Here is a 23997-nt window from a genome sequence, read left to right on the forward strand (position 1 = left end):
AATGTGGGTAACGAGTTTAAACTGCTTTCGGGTCAAAACGAGATGCTTTAAACTGGGTTCAACTTTAATGATTTTATCAGCTTAGTTTTGCCGGTTGTTTCTAAACAATATTGTGGATAATTATGTGACCCATATGACGTTGCTGTGGGAGTTGGTGATGATGCTGATTTGTCAATATTTTTCTTTAACAAACCAATATAAAGTTAAAGGTAGATATAATGTTGTTGGTGGTGGTCACCTACTTGAAAAAGAAGCTACAAATTAAAGTACACGAAATTATCATAAAGAGATTAACCTGGTGCCACATCAACACACTCAGTCTCAAATTGCTGGGTTATCCCACAGTCAAATGGCACAAAAGCAAAGTACTATGTTGTCAAACATCAACATGGTATCATATACTGTAAATAAAGCAACTTGGGTGTTCTCAACAAAATAATGTACATTAAATAGATTCTTGAAAAAACAATGTACAAAAATGTTTAAAACAACAAAGCTGTTATGAACAATAATCAGGAGCCAATACCTCACCATATTTGAATCTCAAATCCGGAATCACGTGCAGCTTCCATATACTATCGCAACGAAATTCATTCAAAGAACAAAAACACGCATCTCTTACGGTTCTTAACGAATACACGCGGTTCCACGACACACCACTAACCAAACAATAAACAGTGTCAAACAAATAGCAACATCAATCGCAAGAACAATACGAACTTGATGACACCACTTATTTCTCACGGTTGGAGCACCCGATCTACTCATTGAACTCACTTCTTTTGTCAAAGACATACCCGCCACCGACCCGTCTTGACCAGTCAAATCCCGACCCGAAGAATCCACCTTGCTACCCGGTTTATCATCAGACTTCCTATGTTCCTCAATCACCCCATTTTCCCTAACCGAAATCACATGATCTCTCGTCTTTCGTTTATCTTGCCTACTAGATTTCCCCAACAAAGGGGCTTTCGTTGAAGCCCCGTCAACCTGCCCGTTGTTATCATTCCCAGTCGGCGAAGGAGACAAACCGTCATTATAAGCCGACGGCTCTAGAGACGCGATCAACACTTTAATAACCGGAAGCAACTGGTCTTGTAAAGCAGGTGAGTTAGGGTTTGACAAGATCCTCTTGGACCCCTTTTTCGCAGCCTTCTTGAACGCGTCCTGAACCCGCTCCAAAAACTCTAGATTTCTCGGACTCCCAACACTCTCATCAAAGATAGCAAAATACACGAACCCGTCGTCCATTAAAAAGCCGAAACTTTTATTAAACATGGTTTGAAAGTACCATTTATGATAAGCAGGAGCCTTTTCCAAACACAAAGCAGCAAGCTTTTCAATTTCTTCATCTCCATTTCCATTATTGTTGTTATACGCATACAAAACCTTCCCACCATTCCACACACAACAATAATAAACTGTATTACGAATCGAGCCCATTGAAAACCCTAGAAATCACAGATCCTAACTAAACTGAGAATTGAAACTTCAGATCCCTAATTAGACTACAGCAGTACAAAAACCCTAACTTAGATGAAGCTGAAAGTATGAAATGAAGATGGGCTTGAAGAAATTGAAAGTAAAGATGGATGAATCATCCATCACCAGTTGAATTGGGTTAGCTGAATCCAGATCTAGGAGTAGGAGGTGATTGAATTGAAATTGGAAAGTCAAAATAGAGTGAAAATGGAAGAGGTGTTTGTGATTTTGACCGGATCAGGACTACTGGACTGGACTGGACCCCTGCCTCCTCTTTCCTTTCCAACATATAGCTGTTTGTGTTTAACCTCTTCACTCTTTTGAATTTTTCAAATTATATTATACATTTTTATATTTATTTATTTTAATAAAATAAAAGTATTTTAGAAGATTGATATCTTGTGATAATTTTTTTTATACTTTTAAAAGTTTATAATAACATAAATGCTTAAGATGTCATGTTTACTAATTTAATTAAATACAATTTATATTTTAAATATTATATTATTTTTCATATCTTTCTCTTATAATTATACTACAATTACATTTTCTCTTTAATTTTTAATTAAATAATATATATTCTTTTTACCTTCATCATTAACTTTTTTCTCTCATCTACTTACAACTACTTTTAAAAAACATAAAAAAATTTATAATAGAGGGTGGATAATGTTTCTTCAAATTTACCCGTCAACCAAAGTTTTTCTATCTTCTTCACTTATAACTACTTTATAAAATATAGGGAACTCACTCACAATAATATAGATGACATGTTGGGAATCCTGTGTTATAAATTTTTATCAGGTAAATATGGTTATAATATCATTGTAAAGTTTGAAACATACACATTATATTATCTCTTCAAACACAATTACCGTATTTGTTTGACCAATTAGAGTGCACAAACATCCGTGTAGTAGTTTTTATTTAAAGTGTCACGCATGTTGTTATTTAAGCAAAAACCATTTAGCTAAAGTCGTATTTCACTTAGGTGTAATGAGATTAACTAAACACTAAACAAAAGAAGAAAAAAAAAATGTAATAACTAATTGAAATTGCCTTGGTGTACATGCCATTCAATTAACGTCTGGCGCCCCTACTACCTCCTCTCAGTAATGGTGAGTAGCGCCCAATTTCAATGGCATGGTATTGGATTAACACCCACTACACTTGATTTAACAATATTCAAATACGTCTCCACTCTCCTCCCAACACATACCATCCGGCATTCGTAACAACCGAAGTTTTCCACTCTCCACGTAAATGTTATATTGTTTAAAAATGACTAAAAACAATCATACTGGAGGTGCTCTTATAATTACAAATCCTTTGATAATTCAATATTCTGAAAAGAAAAAATTTACATACTATTTGTACTTTATAAATTTTTTGAGCAACAAATTTTATTGTACAATTGGTGAAAATGGAAATAGATACTTGGTAATTGGTATGGTTGTTTAAGACTGAAACCAAGCGATCCGGGTGAATCATCCCCACTCGTATAATCAACTAACAACTTGCTTTGGTTTGGCAGCTCGTTACGAAGTATGAACACCCCAGTTACATGGTGTCGGTCAACTTGGGTAAAATTGTGATCATTGGGACCCTTCAAAGATTACAATAATTCAAGACATAAAATAACCCTCAAAAGCCTAGATCAATAATTACGTTTTTAAATCCAAAAATAAGTAGCCAAAGTTGTGGTCAAAGCCCCAAAATTAAGTAGCCAAAATTGTGGTCAAAGCATAACACCTGCTGCCACAGCATAAAGATTAACTACAAGTTACCACCAAATCATAGTAAGGCTACAGCTCCTCATGATAAAGATGAAGCCCGAGACCAAACCGAGCACAAGCTCGACGGAACGCCATGGCTTCTGCCTTCTGCACCGGGTCACCGTATCCCACCTCATCAACCGATGCAGTTCCAGTTGACTCCCTATATAACTGACAATATAACGTTTTATTAAACTATGTATCAAGTAAAAATGTTGCATTATTTTAGATAACTTATGGGGATGCCATCCATGTATTTAACATTTTTAAACTACTGTATAGGCCTATAAATTCGACCAAAAACATGCATAATGACATAAATACCCTTAAAGCTTTTAAAAAGACAAAAATACCCTTCTATTAATCAAGTATTAGATTATAAGAAAGTGAGAAGTAAAAGGTATACCTCTGCATCAGTACCATAGATTGTAACCCGATAAGTAACAGTCACATATTTCCCATCTGCTGAATAGGTAATACTTCGCACTTCACCAGACCATTCTAAAATGTGTTGAAAGTAAATAAACTATATTAGTCAAATGAAAGATGAGCGTAAATGTGTAATACAATAAATCATGATTTAATATCTTTGATGTACCTGGAGCATGCAAATTCATAATCCTGTTCACTATATGCCTGCAGTAAAAAATTGAGTAATCACATTAGTCCCTCATAACACAAGGTTCACACACATTAGCATCTAACAAAGACGTGACATTCAAGTCATAAAGTCCAAATAGTTTAGTGAATCCCATCAACACACAAGCCACTTGTTGCAAGTTGAATGCACATTTTCTCGATCACAAATCGCATTTTCATCAACAAAGATGTTGTAGAATTAACACCAAAAAAAGATGAATAACAGTCAAAAGATCAAACAATTTTCACTCTTAGTTACTATTGAACAATTACAACGAAAAACCAAAACAAAAATAAATGAATGCGAAGCCTAATCGAATGAGCTATGAATCCAACGGCTATACCCCCCAAATTGGTTGTTAACAGACAATTAACAAACTAAGTATCAAATCAGCAACTCTGGTCCCTTATGTTTAGTAAGCACTCCAATTAAACCCCAAACATTCACCAACTACGGAAATAGTACACCAAACTGCTTTGTTGACTTTTAATGAACCAGAACTTTGACTCTGACTCTATTTGACTTTACATTTAACAAAAAATGAAAAGAAAAGAAAAAAACTTATGAAGTGCAACATATCAGACTCTCAGTTCCCTAAAAAATATATGAGTCGGATTATCAGTCAAGAACCACCAACACTCTATATCCAGGCTCAAAAATTTAAAACAGTCACAACATTTTCATCTAATATAAAATCCGATTCAAGAGACTATCGAGGTGCTTTATGAAAGAGATCATATAAATTATCTCGTTAGACTCAAATAATCAGGTGTTTTAAATATACCTCTAAATCAAGTAAACATTGGTAAATTGTGATCATAACAGACAAGACAGAAAAAAAGAAAAAAACTTTATTAAAGAAATCTTGTGAAATAGGAGTAAAAGTTTCAAATGTTAATAAAATGCAAGCAGGCATCTTCTAATTTCTATTCAATCATTTTTATAGGTCTAATATCCTACACAAGTAAATAACCAGAATAATAATAATAATGAGTAACATAACATATAATCATATATGAAAATGAATTAGGTTAAGAAAGAAATAACCATGGCAAGTGTCTCAAAGTGAAGCCATCTGCTTCAGTTCGAGTTCTGATGAGTGAATCCGGAACCTTCTTGTTGAGTTCTTTCAGAATCTCTGAAATCGGACGGCTTATCCCCGACGGAGGAACGTCGTAATAAGAAGCCGGCGGAGAAGGAGTTGGTATCTCATTGATCTCGTCGGCGGAGATTGTTTCTTGCTTTTTGGGTCTCTTGGTGGTAGAGTATAGCAGGCTGTGAAGATAATAATGTGATCTCAACCGGAATGATGCTGCCGGAAGTGATTTGGGTAGACACAACGCCATTGTTTCAGGAACCCAAAACCCCTTTACTGGCTTCGCTCTTTCCAAGGGTTTTCAAAGCTCTATTCCGTCAGCTTATTGTTGGATTGTCCTTGGACTTTGATATATTTACATGTTTGTCTTTTAATCTTGGGCAGCTGTACCGTCTGCATATGTGTTTTTGAAAGTTTTTAAATATGTAATCTAGGCAATGGTGTTGATATGGCAATTTATACCTAATACACGTAACTACACAATTTTAACATCTAACAGATAAGGCTTTAACAGGTTTTGTGTACTAAACAGGTAGACACGAGTCTACTTGTTAATTTTCGTGTCTAAATAGGTAAAACACCTGTTTACCTGTTAAGTATATGTTAAGAAACTGATTAGATTTTTTGTAATTAAATATATATAATTATAAGTTATCCTAAACCCTAAATTTCTAAAGCATTCTCACTTTCTCTTAGCTGTCACACTCTCACGACATTCCCAATTAGGTTAATACGAATAATTTGACTGTTGTATGATCGATTTCAGCTCTTATCGTGTATAAGGTATTAGCAGGTTCGTGCTCATGTTTGGGATACAGGTACATGATAAGTTTTCGTGTCGTGTACAGGTATACACATTTCGTGTTCGTGTCTTATCGTGTACGGGTATACATGATATGCCAGCTCTAGTGGAAAGCAAGAAACGATATTGTTTTTAATAATAAACCTTTATTTACAAGCAAAATAGTGGGTGACATAAAGATGAGCTTTTTTCTATGGATTACTAAACAAGACAAAAGTTTAAAGATAGAATTGGAGAATTGGCTGAGTTTTAAGAGTGAGAAATTAGCAATATGATGTATCCGGAACTCTTACTTCCCATTCCCATGTGATGTCTGTATTTTCTATTCATTTTGTAATTTGGACCCTTAATATCTAACTTGGGTTTCCTTGTTTTCTTTTATATAATTTGGCTTTTCAGAAAAAAAAAATGTAATCTAGGATATATATTTTATTTTGAACAACATTAGCTTAGTAACAACGATGCCTCTTTCAAAAGGTCATAACACTTACCAACTTCTTGAATCCTGTAATCCAAGTGTTGGTCATAAGTAGCGGTGTTCTTCACCTCTTAATGACATACTTTTTGTTAGAAATTGTATATTAGAAAAAATTAATAAAAATCCAAATAATAAAGGAAAATGGTTGGTTCCAAACAATGAATCTTATGCAGCAGGTTAAATCCAATTTTACACAGTGAGCTGAAATGCATAAACCTCATACTGGATAAACAGTTATATATCGGTTTCAGTGGTCTATAGACTATAAATATCCAATTCCAACTAATGTGACAATCCATTTGACTGAAATTCACACAGTAAAATTACATTTCAATAAGCATCTTACTGCATCACAAACTTTTATTGTTCAAAAGTTTCAAAACATTTTTCATAAGCAAAACACACCAACATAACTTTGATCTTGAAAGACCTACGAAACAACCCGATTCACACCAAAACCAAAGCCTGAACATGTTACATAGGCCTAACTTGCGCCAACTGCTGAACATTCATCGGGAAGCAGTCATTAGTCGTCCCAGAGTACGCCCTCTGAGCAAGAACACCATTCGCAGCTTGAGTCGGATGGAAAGCATCCCAAAACACATATTGATCATGGTTGAAGCATGGTGTTTCTAACGGGACGCACGTTATTTGTCCTTGCCCAAACCCGCAACATGCTTTGTCTCTCACTGTAAACCCTGTGAATATTAAAAGTTAAAAAGAGTTACATGAAACATGTAATGTTTATAAAGTTATTCATTTGTAAGGGTCATTATTGTTAGCAATGTACCGTATCTTCCGGGATTATTCAAGATGTCACCAAACACACCATATGTGTTTCCATAAACAAATGTGGCGCCAGGGTGCGAGCCACCATTGAACTGACCAACAAGTCCTCTAAGGCCTTCATTAAAGGGACCTAGCATCTGGTTCACTGAGTCAGCACATCTCCCAGGAGGGGCTTGACCAGTGGCTAGCTGGTTAGGTATGCACCCAAGTGGTCCGATTCCTGGTAGAAAGAATTTCCGCAGTCCTTGGCTGTATAGTGCCTGCATAAAAGGTTAAAAGTTCGACTCAACATCAGTATTTTCATAACAAGGCCGGTTGTCAAATCGACCATTTTACAGGTTTATTGATTGGACCGGATTAAAAACTAAATAACGTAATAAATAAGTTGGTAATTAAACATATAACTATATAACGAACTTAATAAAAAAATGAGATGTAGACCATTAAATGATATTTAATTTAGAAGGAAAAAAGAGAAATAACTTCTAAATCAGGTCGACCCTAGTTACGTGTCCAGTCATCAGTTCAACCAGCCGAACTGGTTTTGAAAACACTTGTCAACATGAATAGTTACTATGAAGAAAGTAAAGAGATAATAATAGATGGGTTATACTTCAATTTGCCGGGAGTAGCGGTTTAAGAGGAGGTTAGCGAAGGCTGTGGGTGTGTAAGTGCGGCTCGTTGCATAAATGTTTGGCATGAGATAATTGTTGATGTAATCGTTGCTGCCGAAAACCATGACTACTATGGAGTTGGAAAGGAGCTGATTGAGGCTTTCAGGGTTCATCATGGTTCGTAATTGGCTTAAAGTCGTCTCAAAGTTCACAACTTGTTGGTTTAAGCTGTATCGATCTCCCTGCAATAATCAAAACAATTGCTAAAATTATATAAAAAAGTAACAACTTATGCAATCTCATTCAAAGAGACAACTTTGAGATTGCTTATTTAACCTCTTTTTTAACTTTTCAGAAAACTTAATATAAATTAATAAGGTGTTTGGTAATATTGTGACTTTGAGTCATAAATTAATAAGTTAGAATATTCTGAATTATTAACTTTCAACAAATAAAAGTTATAATGAGGTAAAATAAGGGATCCCAAACACGTCTTGTATCATAACTTCTTTCAAATCTAAAAGTTAATAGATTGACTTTTGAAAAGTCAAAGTGTATGAGCTTATATAATCACATACATAGTGTTGGCCAGTTTCATCAAGGATACCACCGGCAGCAGAAGCATAATTAACACCACCCATGATCCTGTTTCCGGCTGCAGTGGGATCCGAAAACGGAGGCGGAGCCGCTATTCCCAACCAATCTCCTGCACCCGAAATTAAGTTAATCATTTGGATCATAATTAAAAGTTTAAGTAAGAACAATGAAACAAGTCAATTAATAGTGGACGTACCAAGAATGTCACTGAACGTTCTTGCATTACTAAATCTACCAGTAGGACCGCGATAATAATCGCTGCCGTACGGATAAAAATCAGCTCTAGCAGTTGATCTAAGGAAGTTGTTATTCCCACTTTCCACCAGGGAATCTCCAAACACCCATATCGCCGGAGCCTGTTGTTGCCGTGCTTGTCCCGCAACACCTTTCATCCAGCACGCCACCACCAAAACCGCCATGAACCACCACCTAAATCCGGCCATTTTTACCCTTGTTTAAACACAATAAATGTTTTAGCTTAATGATGGACAATGCATGTAATTTGCATGGATATATATAGACATAAAATGTAATCATAGGACAGTTATCCTTTTTGTAACCGATAAAAAAAGGCTTAGAATTTGCAAGTTGTTGGCTTAAAATAGTTCTTTTTTGGGAACCTTTTGACTCTTTTTTGAGCTCATATATTGCTTTTTATTATTATTCATGAATATTTTCGTTTAAAAAACAATGATTATCATGTGTTACATGTTGCAGCAAAACTCATGTGAAAAGCCAAAGGACGGCCTTATATGGGTTGCGTCTTTCATAAGATAAGATGGGTATTAATATTAATTAAAATAAATTTTGTGTTATAAAGTATTGTATTTTGAAATAAATATAAAGTTTAAAAGTAACTTAGAAAGATTTAGGCTTTTAAGTGTAACTAATTAAGGGAGGTCTATAACTCTTGGTACTTGGTAGTAGAGGTCGCCGTTGGGTCTTACCCGGCCCGGACCGAAACTTGATTTGATGAAGATTATGATGGGACCGTTAATGGCTGGGCCGGTCTCAGGCTTACTGGATTTATGGGATTTGGGTTTCGGTTGAGACTTAGAACCAATTTAATAGTTGTTGTTTGGATTGCTTCAACTTGAATGAGTAAATGAGCCCGATTCAAAGGTAAATGGGCCATGACTTTAACAGGTAGTTTGGTGCTTCTAATTTTAACAGTTGGTTTGATGCCATTTACAACAGTGAAACACTAAACATTTGATCCAAGAGCTTAAATTATAAATAGAACGTAACATCTACCAAACAAACAAAACAACATTCACAATCGTGCAATACTAAAGTGTCGGATAAGGTTATGTCTTTCTAAGGGGTGAGAGACTGAGAGTTCAAATCTCGTCTAATAAATGTGTAATTTAGAAATAGAGTAAGAGAGTGTGTAAGTTTCTGTTAATAAAAAAAAAAATCATAAAATCCAAGTTCACTTTATTAAACTTAATCTTTAATGCTTATACTTCAGATAGTTTTCTAGTTCTGTCTTATTATCAATGAACGAACTCCAACGCCCCATAACCATGATTGCAAAAGTTATTAGCCGCTGCCAACTCGATTGATTAGGGAGTTGCGAGTACTCAACTCGGTTTTGGTCTGGAAGTACTCGAGGATGGCTCATTGAGAACTCCGCCTAGGCAGGAGCACTTGAGGATTACCTGTTGAGTAATTAGCGTCTAGGCTCAATTTTTATAACCATGCTTAACTGCTGAAACACATCAGAGACGAATTATCAATAAGGAAAATTCTTTAATTTATTTTCTTTCCTCGATGGATTCTTGAATACGTTTCATACAAAACCCCATATTAAGCAATAATGCATCACGCTTCTTACATATGACACCCCAAAATCTGGGCGTGTGACTTTTGCTGGGTTTACACATCACATACTCAAAAGACTTAAAACATTACATAAGTTCTTACATCTTAATTTTAAAAAAAAAAAAAAACCAACTCTAAATATCTTAGGGTGTTCTACATTCTATTTGTTGCCTTCTGTTTCGATGTAATAACTACCTTGCTTATTATTATTGGTAGATAGCTTGAGAAGTTATGTCAGACTCACCATGAAACACACACTTTAAACATTTAACCATCTAATATATATAATCTCACAAGGCACCATGAAACACACACTTTAAACATTTAACCATCTAATATATATAATCTCACAAGGCACGTAAACTTATCACATTAGCACTTTAAATCATTCACAATCACAGGTTAGATGTTGTAATCGTTGAAGAACGATGACAAAGAACGAAAAGAGAAAAGAATCAAAGAAGAAATATTATTTCGGTCAAAATAAAAATGTGACCAGAAAGAAAAATACAAACTATATATATATAACATATACGATGCATAAGTATATACACCGTATAAGATATACGGCGTATATGCATATTCACATCCCCCTTGTTGGAGGTTGAGAAAACCCCAACTTGTACAACAGTGAGCGAAAATGACATCCTAGTAAGCTCTTAGTCAAAATATTAGCAAGCTGATATTTTGTGTTGTATGCACCAAAGTGACCAGCCCCTCTTGCAATTTCTCACGAACAAAATGACTGTCTATTTCAATGCGTTTAGTTCAATCATGAAAAACAAGATTTTTGGCAATATAGATTGCAGCATGACTATCACATTTAAGCGTGACAGGAGTAATGTTAGGAGCATTGAACTCTGAGAGGAGTCTTGCCAACCAGGCAAGTTCAGCAGTCACGCATCGAAGAGCGTGGTACTCGGCTTTAGCCGAGCTCAAAGAAATAGTTGGTTGCTTTTTAGATTTCCAAGAAATTGGAAATCCCCCCAAGAGAAACATAAAAACCATGAACCGATCGATGCGTATTAGACATGCTGCACAGTCTGAATCACAGAAAGCTTGTAGATCAAAGGAAGGATTGTTATTGAAGAATAAACCTTGAGATAAAGTTAATTTGATATACGAGAGAGTATGAAGCGCATCATTCTGAATGAGGAATCCTTGAATCTTGCACGAATTGACTTAAAATCTTAACAACAAAATCAAGATCAGGTTTTGTGTGAGTAAGGCAATTAAGTTTACTAACAAGCTTCCTGTATTGTAAAGGGTCATTAAGAACAAGTCTCTCTTGAACTTTAAGTTGTAAATGATGAGGTAACGGAGAATTTGTACAGGAAGATTGGAAGTATCAAATTCAGAAAGCATGTCCTTAGCAAACTTCCATTGGCACATGATAACACCTTTGGCAGCATAAAGAACTTCCATACCTAAAAAATAATTGAGACTTCCCAAATCTTTAATTTTGAAAGTTGAGTCCAGGAAAGTCTTGAGATTATTAATCTCTTTCAAAGTGTTCCTAGTAAGTAATAGGTCATCGACGCATACAACAACATATACCACTGAGGATTCCATAGCCTTTGAAAACAAGGAATCATCATTCTGAGAACCCATATGCCCTCTTGCCTGTAAAGCTGAAGACAATTTCCCATACCATTGTCTAGAAGCCTGTTTTAAACCATATAAAGATTTCTGAAGTTTAAGCAGTTGATTATCAGGAAGCGCCATACCAGGTGGTGGCAACATATTGACATCTAGCTGGAGTAGAGGCCAACTTCTTTTTGTAGCGATAGCTACAAGGCTTCGAATAGTGATCATTTTGATAACATGAGAAAAAGTTTCATTGTAATTAATTCCCTCTTTTTGAGTATCTCCTCTCACCACCAATTTAGCTTTACAACGCTCAACCGCCCCATATTCTTTGTGTTTAACTTTAGACACCCATTTGCATTTTATAGTTTTCTTTCCAGGGGGAAGATCAATAATGTGACATCTGACCCGATCCGACCCGACCCAGGTACCCATTTCTCTGATCCGATCTCTTTCTTTTAGGATTTAATATTTATTTATACTTACTTTATTTTTAATAATAATATTTTCCTTCCCGCCGTCCCGTCCCTCTTTTCTCTTTCCGCCTTCTTTTCCCCCTTGTCGCCGTCCCGCCCTTAAGCCTTGAACCTCTGTCCTTTGTTCCTTCCCGCCTAAGGTTGTCTGCGCAGCTCCACGCGCCAGACTCTTTACAAGGAAGCCTGCGTGAAGACCACCTGTTACTGCGATACGCGAGACGAACTGTCCCCGCAGCGCGCTAAGGATTTTAGTTCTTCCCGCGGCGCGCTATGGATATTGTTCTTCCCGCGGCGCGTTAAGGTTGGTTCTGTCTGCCTTCGCGCTCGCGCACTTTTGCCTTCGCGCTCGATGCCTTCTCGCGTTTAACCCTTGAGTCTTCTCCTGTTTAATCTAGCCGTTGCTTTTGTGATGTCTTATCTTCTGTGCTGTTGACCTAACCTGTCTTATGTCTGAAAAGTTACTTTCGGCGCAGCATGCGCACCAACCCCATTGGTTGACAGAAAAAGTGACTGACATTATCTTTTGGAGATCTGCTTTTTCCATGCTTGACCAGTACCTTTATCTGACCCTCCCATGCCTGTTTACTGTTACCTGACAGCTTTTCCCTTGTCCCCTGCAGCTGCCATATCTTTCCATATCTTTTGCTTTTGTTTTCTTATGCTTTTGATATCTTTTGCTTTTGGAATCTTTTACTTTTTGAGATCTTTTCCCCTTTGCTAGGGATTGTGTTCCCTAGGGTTTCTCTATAAATAATAATGTTAATTTCCTAACACTACACACACAAAGCACTTATTATCTTTCTCTTCCTTTGCTCTCTGCCGTCTCCTCTCTGCCTCCGTCTTCTCCTATTCTGCCCTGTTTTCCGGTAATCTATTATATATAATAATTTGTTTAAGTTACTTATTAATTATGCTAACTTATAATCAAGACTTAAAACCAATCGTTAAAACAATGATCTTTAATTATAGGTTAACTTTGCTTGTTTGGTTCTTGCTTTACCTATCTTCACACCGTTTATCAAGTGAGTAATCTCGTACCTAATCCCTTTTTATTTTTAATGTTTTGGGATGTTCATGTGTTCATACAAACTTAGAGTCTTAAACTGTTTATGAACTTTAGTCGCGCAGTATCCCATGTGTTGAGGACGTAGACTTGGCTGTTTATTTGTATGTGTGGATCATTAACCGTCTTGTCGGTCTATTCCGCAGTTCTCATGGTACCATTAGATGAACACGGGAGAACTATCGTTTATGATTTTCTCTTTTGTTTACACACGCACAGTTTGTCTTGTTTGTGAGCTCAATTGTGAGCACTGGCAGTCTATGAATCTTAGAGTTGGTCCCGATCAGATTACACTCCTGTTGAAAACCAGACATACACATGTTGCGCGCAGATTTATTGTTATCTATGTATTAACTATTAAACTTGATTTCTCACCAACACGCAAGTGTTTGACGTTTTATTTTAACACATGTTCAGGTTTGCAGTAGCTGTTTTGGAGCTCGAGATAACCTAGGAAGTTTTCTTTATTTTGGACCTAGATTAAAATGTATCAAGACAAGTTATTGCTGTTCGAATATTATGATTTATAATATATTGATTTATGTCGATTTATGTTATCTTATGTATACCTTGCGTGTGCGCGAATGAATGTATTTATTAAATATTGACACCCAATAGTGTCACGAGTAATGAAACAATATGTGGCGCCCCGATGTATAATCCGCCTTTGGTCGGGGTGTTACAAATAACAACCCAAGTATTATTGTTTTCAAGATCTTGAAATTCAGCTTTCGTGGAATCTTACTATTTAAGAATGGCAGCAGCTTCCTTATAAGAAGTAGGTTCATGTAAATCAGAGATCGCTTGGGTGAGAGACTAACTGGAAGGATGAAGATGAGAAGAAAAGCAAGAGAGGAGTAGGAATTAGGGACAATATGGAAACAATGATGAGAGGTTCAGTAGGATTATTAGGAAGTGGATTAAGAGTAGGAACGGAAGATGGAGGATTAGGAATATAGACATAGATAGAAGTGTAAGAAGAAGGATTATGAGCAGGAGGAGTAGACAAAGAATAATCAAAAAGTCGATTGATAAGATCAATAGATGGAAACATGAAGTTATCTTTGGATTTACGCATAGAAGGAAATAAAGCTTCAAAGAAAACAACGTCTCGTGATATGACAACTTTGTTCATATCAAGGTCATAAAATTTGTATGCCTTTTTACCAAGAGGATAACCCAGAAAAACACAAGGCACAACCCTTGGTTTGAATTTATCACTGCCATGAGACAAGGTGGAAGCATATGTAAGACAACCAAAAGACTTCATATGAGCATATTAAGGAGCCTTTCATGTTAAAACCTCATAACGGGTTTTATTGTTAAGAATTTCAGTAGGAAACCGATTGATTAAATGTGTTGCAGTTAACACACAATCAGACCAAAACAAAACTGGCAGCTTAGATTGAAACATAAGAGCTCTGGAGGTTTTAAGCAAATGTTTATGCTTTCTTTCAGCAATGCCGTTTTGTTGAGGGACATCTACATAAGTGATTTGATGAATAATTCCTTTACTTAACAAATAAGCACTTTGAATTGATCCATACCCCAGTTCAAAAGCATTACCGGATCTGATGCACTTCACAGTGGTGCCAAACTGGTTTTTCTAACCATTTCAATAAAGGATTGAAGTATGGGAAAGGCGTTGCTTTTAGTTGAAAGCAAATGTGTTCATGTGGTTTTGCTGTAATCATCCACTATGGTTAGAAAATATCTAAAACCATTGTATGTAGCTGTGTGATAAGGCCCCCAAACATCAATATGGATTAGCTCAAAAATTTTACTAATAATGAGTAAGAGCATTCTCAGCAGGTACTTTTGAAGGGGTATGTACCCGCCTTAACATCGAGCGGGGCGGGTCAACCCACAAGATATAGATTCTGGACACTGTGAGTTTTTATGCGGCTTAATCATCTGGGTATTCATAAGCATGACTATTTCACTCGCTTTCAAGAAGCAAACCCAAAGTCATTAAACTTGATCATCGCTGTACTTCGTACCAGTTCTCGTTCAAAATTTAATCACTAAGATCGAATCACTATACAAACAGAAAGTGAGGAGAATTCGAAGTGACAATGGTACTGAATTTAAATATATTGTATTGGATTTCTTTTGTTTAGTTGATGTGGTACTAGTAGAAAATGGCAGTTTATGTTGTTATGCTTTTTAGGACAAATATAACAATGTTCAATAGATTTCAAAGAAGCATTAGAAATGAAAGGTAATTGCTTTAGTCTGTAACTTGGTAAATGACCAAGTATGTTGTGCCAAGTTTCACAACTTACAACAGAATTACAAACATTATTTGAAACAAAAGAATTGACAGGAAAATACTTAGTGGCCTCGAGAAGATAAAGTCCATTTAGCATTTCACCAAAAACCTATGGGCTCTTTAGAGAGGGGCCTGCAAAACGCATGTATTCTTAGAGAAAAGAACAATACCATCAGTATCAATGCATAATCTTGAGACAGAGAGAAAATATTGTTTAAAACGTGGCACGAAAAGAACATTAGACAAAGAAATGTCATCAGTCCAAGGAATAGTCCTATATTAGTTTGCTGCATATGCGGTACAATTGGTTGTGGTACACTTAGCAACATATGCGGTTGAAGTACCAGGTTGAACTTTAGTTTGGTGCAATAAAACCATCAAATCATGATATTGTTGCTGAGTTATCCCTTGCTGCTGCTGAGACTGATTTTGACCACTTTTTCCTTGATCTTCAGCAAGGCTAGCAAATTTCTTTCCTTTGGTGAACTTGAAATCTTTGGGAAAATCAATCAGCTTATAGCATTTGTTGAAAGAATGGCCATTCTTCTTGCAATGAGTAAAGACCAAAGTTCTCATATTCTCCCCCTTTCCTCCACTGCTTGCATTCATAGATGCAGAAGATGTAGTGAAGTCAGTGGTGTGAATTTCCTTTTGCTTCTCATCTTGCATGAGAATACCATATGCATGATTTATAGTAGGAAGAGGCTGCATAATCAAAATGTTACTTCTGATCGTGTCATAACTAGGATTAAGACCAACAAGAAATTGAATCAGCCTTTGTCTTCATCTCTCTTAGCAAAAGAATGAGCAGCTCCACATGTGCATGAGGGAATGATATTAATCTCATTAAGCTCATCCCAATTTCACTTCATTTTAGCAAAGTAGGTAGCAGTATCATTTTCCCTGAGTGATTTGGCAAAGGTTCTTTTGCAACTGATAAAACTTAGCACCATTTACCTGACCATAGCGAGAATTAAGCTCATTTTAAAGATCCGAGCAGTTTCAGCATACAAGACACTATCACTGATGTCACGAGTGAGAGTGTTAAGAATCCATGAGATCACCATGTCATTACAACGCTGCCAAACTGCCAGCTGCCGCTCGTTATTTCGCATGGTTAAAGTGTTATTGATTAAACCAAGCTTATTTTTAGCTGATAGAGCAATCGTCATTGCTCTTTTCCAAGCTCCGAATCTAGTACCATCAAAGAATTTGTAAACGAGGATCATCTAGTGATGATCAGAAGGATGAAGATAGAGAGGGTTCGAGGAATCGATAGACATATTTTGAGGAACTGAACTGTTTGAGTCTACCATTGCACACAAAAGAACGCACGAGATGAAGAAACACAACAGAATGAAACAAATGCACGAGAAGAAGAACAAATTATGCATCGTATATCATGCGACACATAAGTTTTATACGGAGACTTATACGGTGCATATGCTTATACGCTCAGACTTATGCGCCGTATAAGTGAAAAAAATAAACATTTGTGCAAGTTTTATGGAAGAATGAAGGTGAAATGATATGAACTTTGAGAGACTATTCAAAAAAAGAATATGACATGTTGTGAAATTTTGGCAAGATTTGAATGGTTAAACCTTCTGAAATGAAGAAAAAAAAGGTAAAAAGAGATTAAATTGAAGTTTTCCAAGAAGATAACAAGATCAATTTCCGAATAAACATAGGAATGATGAAAGAAAATGATCAAAATATCAAGAACAAATAACAGACAAAGAGAGAAAATCGGTGAATCAAGAGAAACCGGTTGAAACGAAAAGCAGGATTAAGAACAATGCTTTGATACCATGCAATCGTTGAAGAAAGATGACACATAATGAAAAGAGAAAAGAATCAAAGAAGAAATTTTATTTCAATCAGAATAAAAAAGTGACCAAAAAGAAAAATACAAACTATATACACACAAACACACACACACACACACACTAATATATGCGATGCATATATATATTGACAAATGCAAGCAAACTATACCGTTAAATCAAGTTTGCTATATAGTCCAACCTCTACGTACCATTTACTATACAGACAATTAGTATTGAAAGAAACTTTATTAATTCATAACACCTATAAAACATTCGTTTTAAACACTTTCCATTTTCTAGATCACCTGACACAACCCATAACTACATAAACATGGGTTACTAGGTGGATCACTTTCCATAGCCTTGGCCACTTGGCATGCCGCACACCCATGGCTAAACATGCACACGACGACAAAGATCAACTCTTCTTAAACATCGAACAACTATGGACAAACACCAATCCTAACTGTGACATTCGTCATTTTTTAATTTATATTTGTATTCGTTAAACCGACCCGTTTTGTTGTTTCAATGTATTTTTGTTTATCGTTCATCATTAATAGAATATTCACAATGATTTGAGGTTATCGTTCATTTGTTTTCTATTCATTTTGATTAATTAACGAAACTCCGAGGTTTATAGTTTTTATTAAATTTAAACAATTTGCAAACTTTATGGGTATATATGAAAAATATCCAAGTATTATAACATTTCAAAATTCAAGGACCAATTTGTAATTATATTTTAAATTTCTATTTTAAAACAACTTGATGTTCGGGGGACAAATGTGAAAATTAATTTAAATTAATAATATTAAAAACCAACCCACCTCCCTCTCCCCCGTCACGTTTTCCCAACGGCAGTTCCGGCGACCCAAAAACAATTCCTACGACCCCTTGAAACTCATTATAACTCGCGTATTAATCCAATTAAAAGCTCGTAAATCACTTATACACTAACGGCAAATAATAATAATCAATAATAGCTCGTAATAACAACCTTTAATGTGCGATTCAATCCGAGAAACCGCCGAAATATAATAAAAATCTAATAACGAGCAATTAACTCCATACACTCCAATTTAAGCTATATAAAGGACCTAATACATCATCTAAACTTGCTACTAACACCAATTTTAACTAAAATACTCTTTATATCTCGTAATCGTTCGTCCAAATTCAAACTCCGGTCAACCTCCGTTCACCATCAAACCTTTACAATTCCAGGTAATTGTTATATGCAAATGAATCGTTTTCATCAGTAGATTAAAACCCCTAACACAAATTAATTGTACATGGGACCAAATTACCGAATTGAAAGCCTAGGGTTTTATGAATAATTAAGAACATGAGTTATTGTTTAAAAATTATTGTTTCTATTATGTTATCAAATAATTAGCTTGTCTAGGGGTTTGTTCTCTTGTGTGAGGACCAAAGGTCCCGGGTTCGAACCCATGTCAGCACCTTTTTAATGTTGAGCGCTTTTTTATTGAAGCGAGTTATGAAACATTCAACGCTCTCATTGTCTTGGCAGGTGACGTTGAGGATATCTGCCGGGTCGTTGATGTGGCATCGTTGTTGATTGAAGTGCTGGGTGAACTTGTTGGCCAGGTCATGCCAATAAGTGATTTGCTCTTCTGGCAAGCGCTCAAACCAGGCTCGTGCTGCGCCTACTAGGGTTAACGTAAACATGTGAAACCAAAGCAGCATCGTCCATCCAGAAACCATACCCGCAACGATGTAGGTTTGTAGATGGTCGTCCGGGTCGGATAGGCCATCATACTTTACTACTGTCGGTGGGATTTTTCGGTTTGCTTGTAGTCCTGCCTCTACCACCTTCTTAATGAACTTCGACTATCCTACCAAGGCGGCTTGCCTATATAGCTTAGAAAAGTCAACGTTGGCATCAGGATGATACTCAGTGAGTTTCTTGTTGGGCATATCTTGAGGGTCCAGCCTCTCTTGGCTATCCTCGTAGTCCAAGTCATTTTTTAACGAAGAAGCCGTATGGCGGGAGTGCTGCGGTAACTGACTACCTGACTGGCTACTGCCTTGGCTGTCTTGTTGAGGCCGAGCAGAATGGGGGTATGAGATATGATGCCTGTGCAGAGCAGATTCATATTCCTCTTCCTCCTCGTCACGCTCGTATTCGTTGTTACTACTTGACGCTCCGCCAAACAGAGTTTTAGGTTGGACTCCTGATGCAAGCTTTTGCTGCATTCTAGCCATCAACTTCTCTTGTTCCTCTTCCCTCCATTCCATCATATCTGGTGGTAGTGGGGTTCGTGGTTGCTGACGTGTGCGGAACCTGGTGCTAGCAGTTATCGTGAAGTTGGGAGAATGGTTAGACGCGCTAACAACGTCCTCTGGGTTTGTTGTAACAGTGTCTAGCACGGGGTTCCCCTTTTGCTGAGCAGCCCATGCTTGTCTAGCCGTGGGGCTGGATGTTTTTCCATTCATTTTAACTGGAAAAATGAAAGGAGTTTTTAAATAAAGCTAGTTCTTGCAAAAAGCACGGATGGCACCAATGAAGAAATGCTGGTTCAACCCCATAGCGGTTGAGGTCAAGTATTTCCCATAGCGGTTAGATGTAATCCGGCTAATCTAAGTGTGAGCACCTGCAAAACAGAACACCATAAGTTAGTTGCGAGAAGGAGAGGGGGTCTTCTCGTAACCACCCTCCGACGTGAGAATCAGTATGGGAGACTGAGAAATAATGAATATCGACTATCGCGGAGCACTAGTGAGTGTTCTTGCCTTAAAGTTTAGATCCTCTTACCATTGAGGTTTGAGTGATATTTATAGCCGGATTGGAGGAGAGAAGATATGGGCCGCCTACCATGTCAAGTTTCCACCAATCAAAGAGTTCTAACGTGCACCTGGTATGACATTCGTCTTTTCTTTTTTCCGTTTAATATTTTTATCCATTTGTTATCGGATCTTTATATTTAATAATGACGTCAAAGTATTAATTATGTCTTTCGGTTTTGTCTTTATCGTATCTACGCGTCGCTTGTAATTTGGTTGTTCGTAAACGAGCTATTTAAAGTATGATATGCATAAAAGTTCAACCCCTAACTATACTTTTTGCACATCTTGATCAACAAACCAAACTATAGGGACCTAATAGCAAACTTTTAAAATATTATTCTTTTTCTTTTGCTTTTTCTTTTCCTCCCGTCGACCCCCCACCTTCTTGTTATGATTCAATCTAACCCGCAAATCACGGAATTTGATTATTTCGTAACCAACACACCTCATGAGCATGGCAAACATCAAGCCTTTCCAGCTAATTGAATCAATTCAATCAGTTTCTCATTATCATTGAACACGGACTGGCTTTGACCTCGTAACACTATAAATAAATGTTCAAAACTCAATTGAAATGCTCCATACAATCCTCTCACCCTCACGAACTAGAACCCTCAATAAATTTTACCTCTGAAGCTTTCCAGTACCGTTTTTGAATTCAGGTTACAAGACAAAACCCTAGTTTCTTGTTCTCCTTCAATCCGTGCCCAAACTAGGTAATTGTTGCACGATTGTGATTTGTATTTCATAGGAGAATAAAAGCCCCCTGTCAATTTTGATTGACAGAGGGAAAACACTGATCAATTGGGATGGATCGAATCTAGGGTTTTTCTTTAAAATTGGATTCAATTTCATTTTCTATATAAATAAAATTCATTCTGTCCACTTACAAGTTGAAGCACCTGCCTAGTTGGCTGGTGCGTTTTGATTAAAGCCTCAAGACTAGGGTGAGACCCGGGTTCGAGTCCTTCCCTTGGCTGGTTTTGTTTTATTATTTTATTCTTTTTTATTTATCTTTCCTTTATTATATGAACTTAAATTTATTATAACTAAATTTAAAACTAATGTCATCTATCACTCGTTTAACCAAATCGAACCCGCTAAACTTTTATATTAGTTTCGTTTAACGTTTCATAATGTGTGTGTATACATATACAATATAATAAACAAAGCTTTCTAAATGACATGTGTCACCACCATGATGATCCTTACAAATATTTTTCCTCCCCTCTCTCATATTAAATATATTTATTTTTCTTATTAATAATTTTGTATTTCATTTTTTTTTCTTTTGAATATTTCATTTTCTCTTTTTAATAATTCTCTCATGATTTAAAAAATTTAATACCAGCATAAATATATTATTTGTTTTATATAAATATATTGTATTAGTTATTAATATTATGTTTTTATAAGTAACCAATTTTTATGCTTATTTTGAATAATGATTCCAAAAAATTAAGGTTTTAAATATATTATATTAGTAAATTAATATTGAGGTTTTGTAAGAAACTTCAATTAATATTAGTAAATAATTATAGGCAAGATTAATTTACAATTGAAATTTCAATAAACATTAACTTATTAAATATATGATATTTACTAAATTACAAGTTTTTTTTCTTTCTAACCCTTAAAATACAAATTCACTATTGATGTATTTTTAGTGTTTATGTTAATTGACTTGAAATTTCAATAAACTATGTTTTGGTTTTTTAGGTGGATGAGACAACTTCTTACCATGGCCCCATGGGAATACAAATGTTAGATATTAACACACTGTTAATCAGATGATAAATTGACTTTGTATATCCTTAATTATTAAAGATTTCAAAAACATGATTTCTTTAGTGAACGAGTATACTTGCAACAAAAAACGAGTTCCTTCAAGAAATTAGCAAACGTTTGCTATCTATGTTTTCAGGGGATTTAAAATATTATCATTATTCATTTGGTATCTATCAGACATAAAATGAAACATTGTAAGAAAGTATTAGTTTCCTGATATTTTAAATCGCCTCAAAATCTAAGGTTGTCAAGTTATAGGTTAGTCCTGAACGTTGAAGTGATGTTTCTTAAGAGGTCTATGCAATGAAACTAGAATACATGTGAAAATACAATATGATAACCATATTATAGAAGCGGAAATCATATCCGGAGGTAATACTGGAACTCACACTTTTATTCTTAAAAACAAAAATCCTGCACCTTTAGATAAAATGATTAATTTAAAAGAATGATTTTTCACTTTCTTTTTTGTTTTGCAATGAAGATTAATAAAAGCGGTCAGCCACTATAGAGGGTTGCTTTGTTTTTGGACAATTTATTTTAACTCGTGGCCAGTTATACATTGCATTATCTAGAGTTAGAAGCACAAACAATATGAAACTTCTACATTTTGATATAGAAAGTAAAGTTACCAATAAAACTACAAATATTGTGTACAACGAAATATTTAGAGATTTATGAATTTTCTAACTTTTTTTTCCTTTATATTATGTAATGTGTAATTTATTCTACCGTATAATATATCTTTATATATGTTGAAAATAATAGTATGTATTTGACATTGTGTTATTGTTTAAATAAATCTATTTATTCCAACCCGTGTGTTACACAGGTACGTAACTAACCTAGTATGTATGTATGTATGTATAAAATTCTATATTTATGTTAAACCTATAACTTTCGTTTAAAAATCAAATTTGATCTTTTTAAAAATAATTAAACTAATAAGATTTTAATTTCACTTATATCAATATTTTATAAAATATACTTAGTACTTTAATGATCCTCAAATCCGTTATAAACTCATTTCTTTGTGTCTTGATCGTTTATCTCGTTTAAATATTTATTTTATTTGCGCTTTAATACATAGGACAAATTGTCAGAGCTTCTCGTGAAACCATCTAGTTCACTTAAACAATTACCGTCTTCTAGTTACCGTATTCCTCAATTCCAAGTGAGTTTTCATAACCTCATTTTAAACCTTTATTTTTGGGGTGTAGCATGTTACTAGCCTTTATCGATTGTTATGTCATCAAGTTTCAGACCGATTCATACTTGTGTTTAAACATGTGAATATTATCTTTCCGATTCGTTTATGATTATCACATGTGAAACTATGTGCAATGTGTTTATCGTTTATGCTTGGTACATCAAACATCAAAGTGGGAGGGTCGCGACGTACCGCGCCGCCTATAGTGGTTATCATTCCCCCGGTTCCACGACTTTGGTTGGGAGAGTGGGGCGCTATTTACATGCTTGTTATCATCTATGTATGGTTGGTATTATTGCATGAGACATATGAATCGAGAAAATTTCATATTACATATATATTCTAAACTTATGAATTCTCACCAACTTAAATGTTGACAATAATATATTATTTTCAACATGCTACAGGTTAAATCGATGGCGTGCTAAGGATGAAGATAATTAGTATACTTTAGGTTATTTAAATAAAGAACTTATTTGTTGTTCGATGAATTGTTTATTGTTCCTTTCTATATTTATGAACATTTTGTGTACTTGTTATACTATGAAATGAAATAAATATAATTATTGTCGCTTTAATAGCGTTACGAGCTTATGAGTGATTTGTACATTAAACCCAGGCGCATTCCGCTTAAAGTCGGGGTGTTACACCTGGAAGGTTGGTGGGAAAAGTAGTTGACTAATGGTGATGCTTGTACTATGTAGTACTATGAGCTATGTGTTGTCATTCCCTTATTGGCTGGGCGTCTACTTCATTAAGATACTTCCTTTTTGTACAATACCTAGGAAGATCTTTGGCACTACATTTCCCGAGGTGTTAGGGAATGTTTGGTGCCTGACAGAATGTAATCAAGCGCCTAAATAT

At 35.6% G+C, this 23997-nt stretch overlaps 2 protein-coding genes and 1 pseudogene across 2 annotated transcripts; all 3 read right to left on the reverse strand.

Annotated features, from left to right (window-relative positions):
- Positions 1-458: 458 nt before the first annotated feature.
- LOC143631740 (phytolongin Phyl1.1 pseudogene) lies at positions 459-1443 on the reverse strand (annotated as a pseudogene).
- A 1651-nt stretch (positions 1444-3094) lies between these two features.
- LOC143631741 (DNA repair RAD52-like protein 1, mitochondrial) lies at positions 3095-5262 on the reverse strand. The gene is made up of 4 exons (XM_077100401.1): positions 4945-5262; positions 3856-3893; positions 3664-3758; positions 3095-3428 (listed from the first exon to the last, which is right to left on the reverse strand). The coding sequence occupies exons 1-4, from the start codon at positions 5241-5243 to the stop codon at positions 3288-3290; spliced, it is 573 nt and encodes a 190-aa protein (XP_076956516.1). The 5' UTR covers positions 5244-5262; the 3' UTR covers positions 3095-3287.
- Positions 5263-6747: 1485 nt separating this feature from the next.
- LOC143631752 (GDSL esterase/lipase At1g71250-like) lies at positions 6748-8816 on the reverse strand. Its single transcript, XM_077100407.1, has 5 exons — positions 8470-8816; positions 8255-8382; positions 7676-7918; positions 7064-7322; positions 6748-6971 (listed from the first exon to the last, which is right to left on the reverse strand). The coding sequence occupies exons 1-5, from the start codon at positions 8714-8716 to the stop codon at positions 6748-6750; spliced, it is 1101 nt and encodes a 366-aa protein (XP_076956522.1). The 5' UTR covers positions 8717-8816.
- Positions 8817-23997: the final 15181 nt, after the last annotated feature.

The sequence above is a fragment of the Bidens hawaiensis genome, unplaced genomic scaffold (genome assembly GCF_021521415.1).
Source record: "Bidens hawaiensis isolate Kalapana, Puna unplaced genomic scaffold, B.hawaiensis_p1.1 tig00006251_1, whole genome shotgun sequence".
Lineage (NCBI taxonomy): Eukaryota > Viridiplantae > Streptophyta > Magnoliopsida > Asterales > Asteraceae > Bidens > Bidens hawaiensis.

Bases quoted from the DNA above. Each gene is read 5' to 3' on its own strand.
- LOC143631741 (XM_077100401.1), bottom strand. From the start codon at position 5,243: ATGGCGTTGTGTCTACCCAAATCACTTCCGGCAGCATCATTCCGGTTG. The intron at 3,894-4,944 runs GTTATTTCTTTC...TTTTTACTGCAG, and splicing joins ACTTTGAGACACTTGCCATG to GCATATAGTGAACAGGATTA. The intron at 3,429-3,663 runs GTATACCTTTTA...TTATATTGTCAG, and splicing joins TCTATGGTACTGATGCAGAG to TTATATAGGGAGTCAACTGG.
- LOC143631752 (XM_077100407.1), bottom strand. From the start codon at position 8,716: ATGGCCGGATTTAGGTGGTGGTTCATGGCGGTTTTGGTGGTGGCGTGC. The intron at 7,919-8,254 runs GTATGTGATTAT...TGATTATTGCAG, and splicing joins ATGAAACTGGCCAACACTAT to GGAGATCGATACAGCTTAAA. The intron at 7,323-7,675 runs GTATAACCCATC...CCTTTTATGCAG, and splicing joins GCTACTCCCGGCAAATTGAA to GCACTATACAGCCAAGGACT.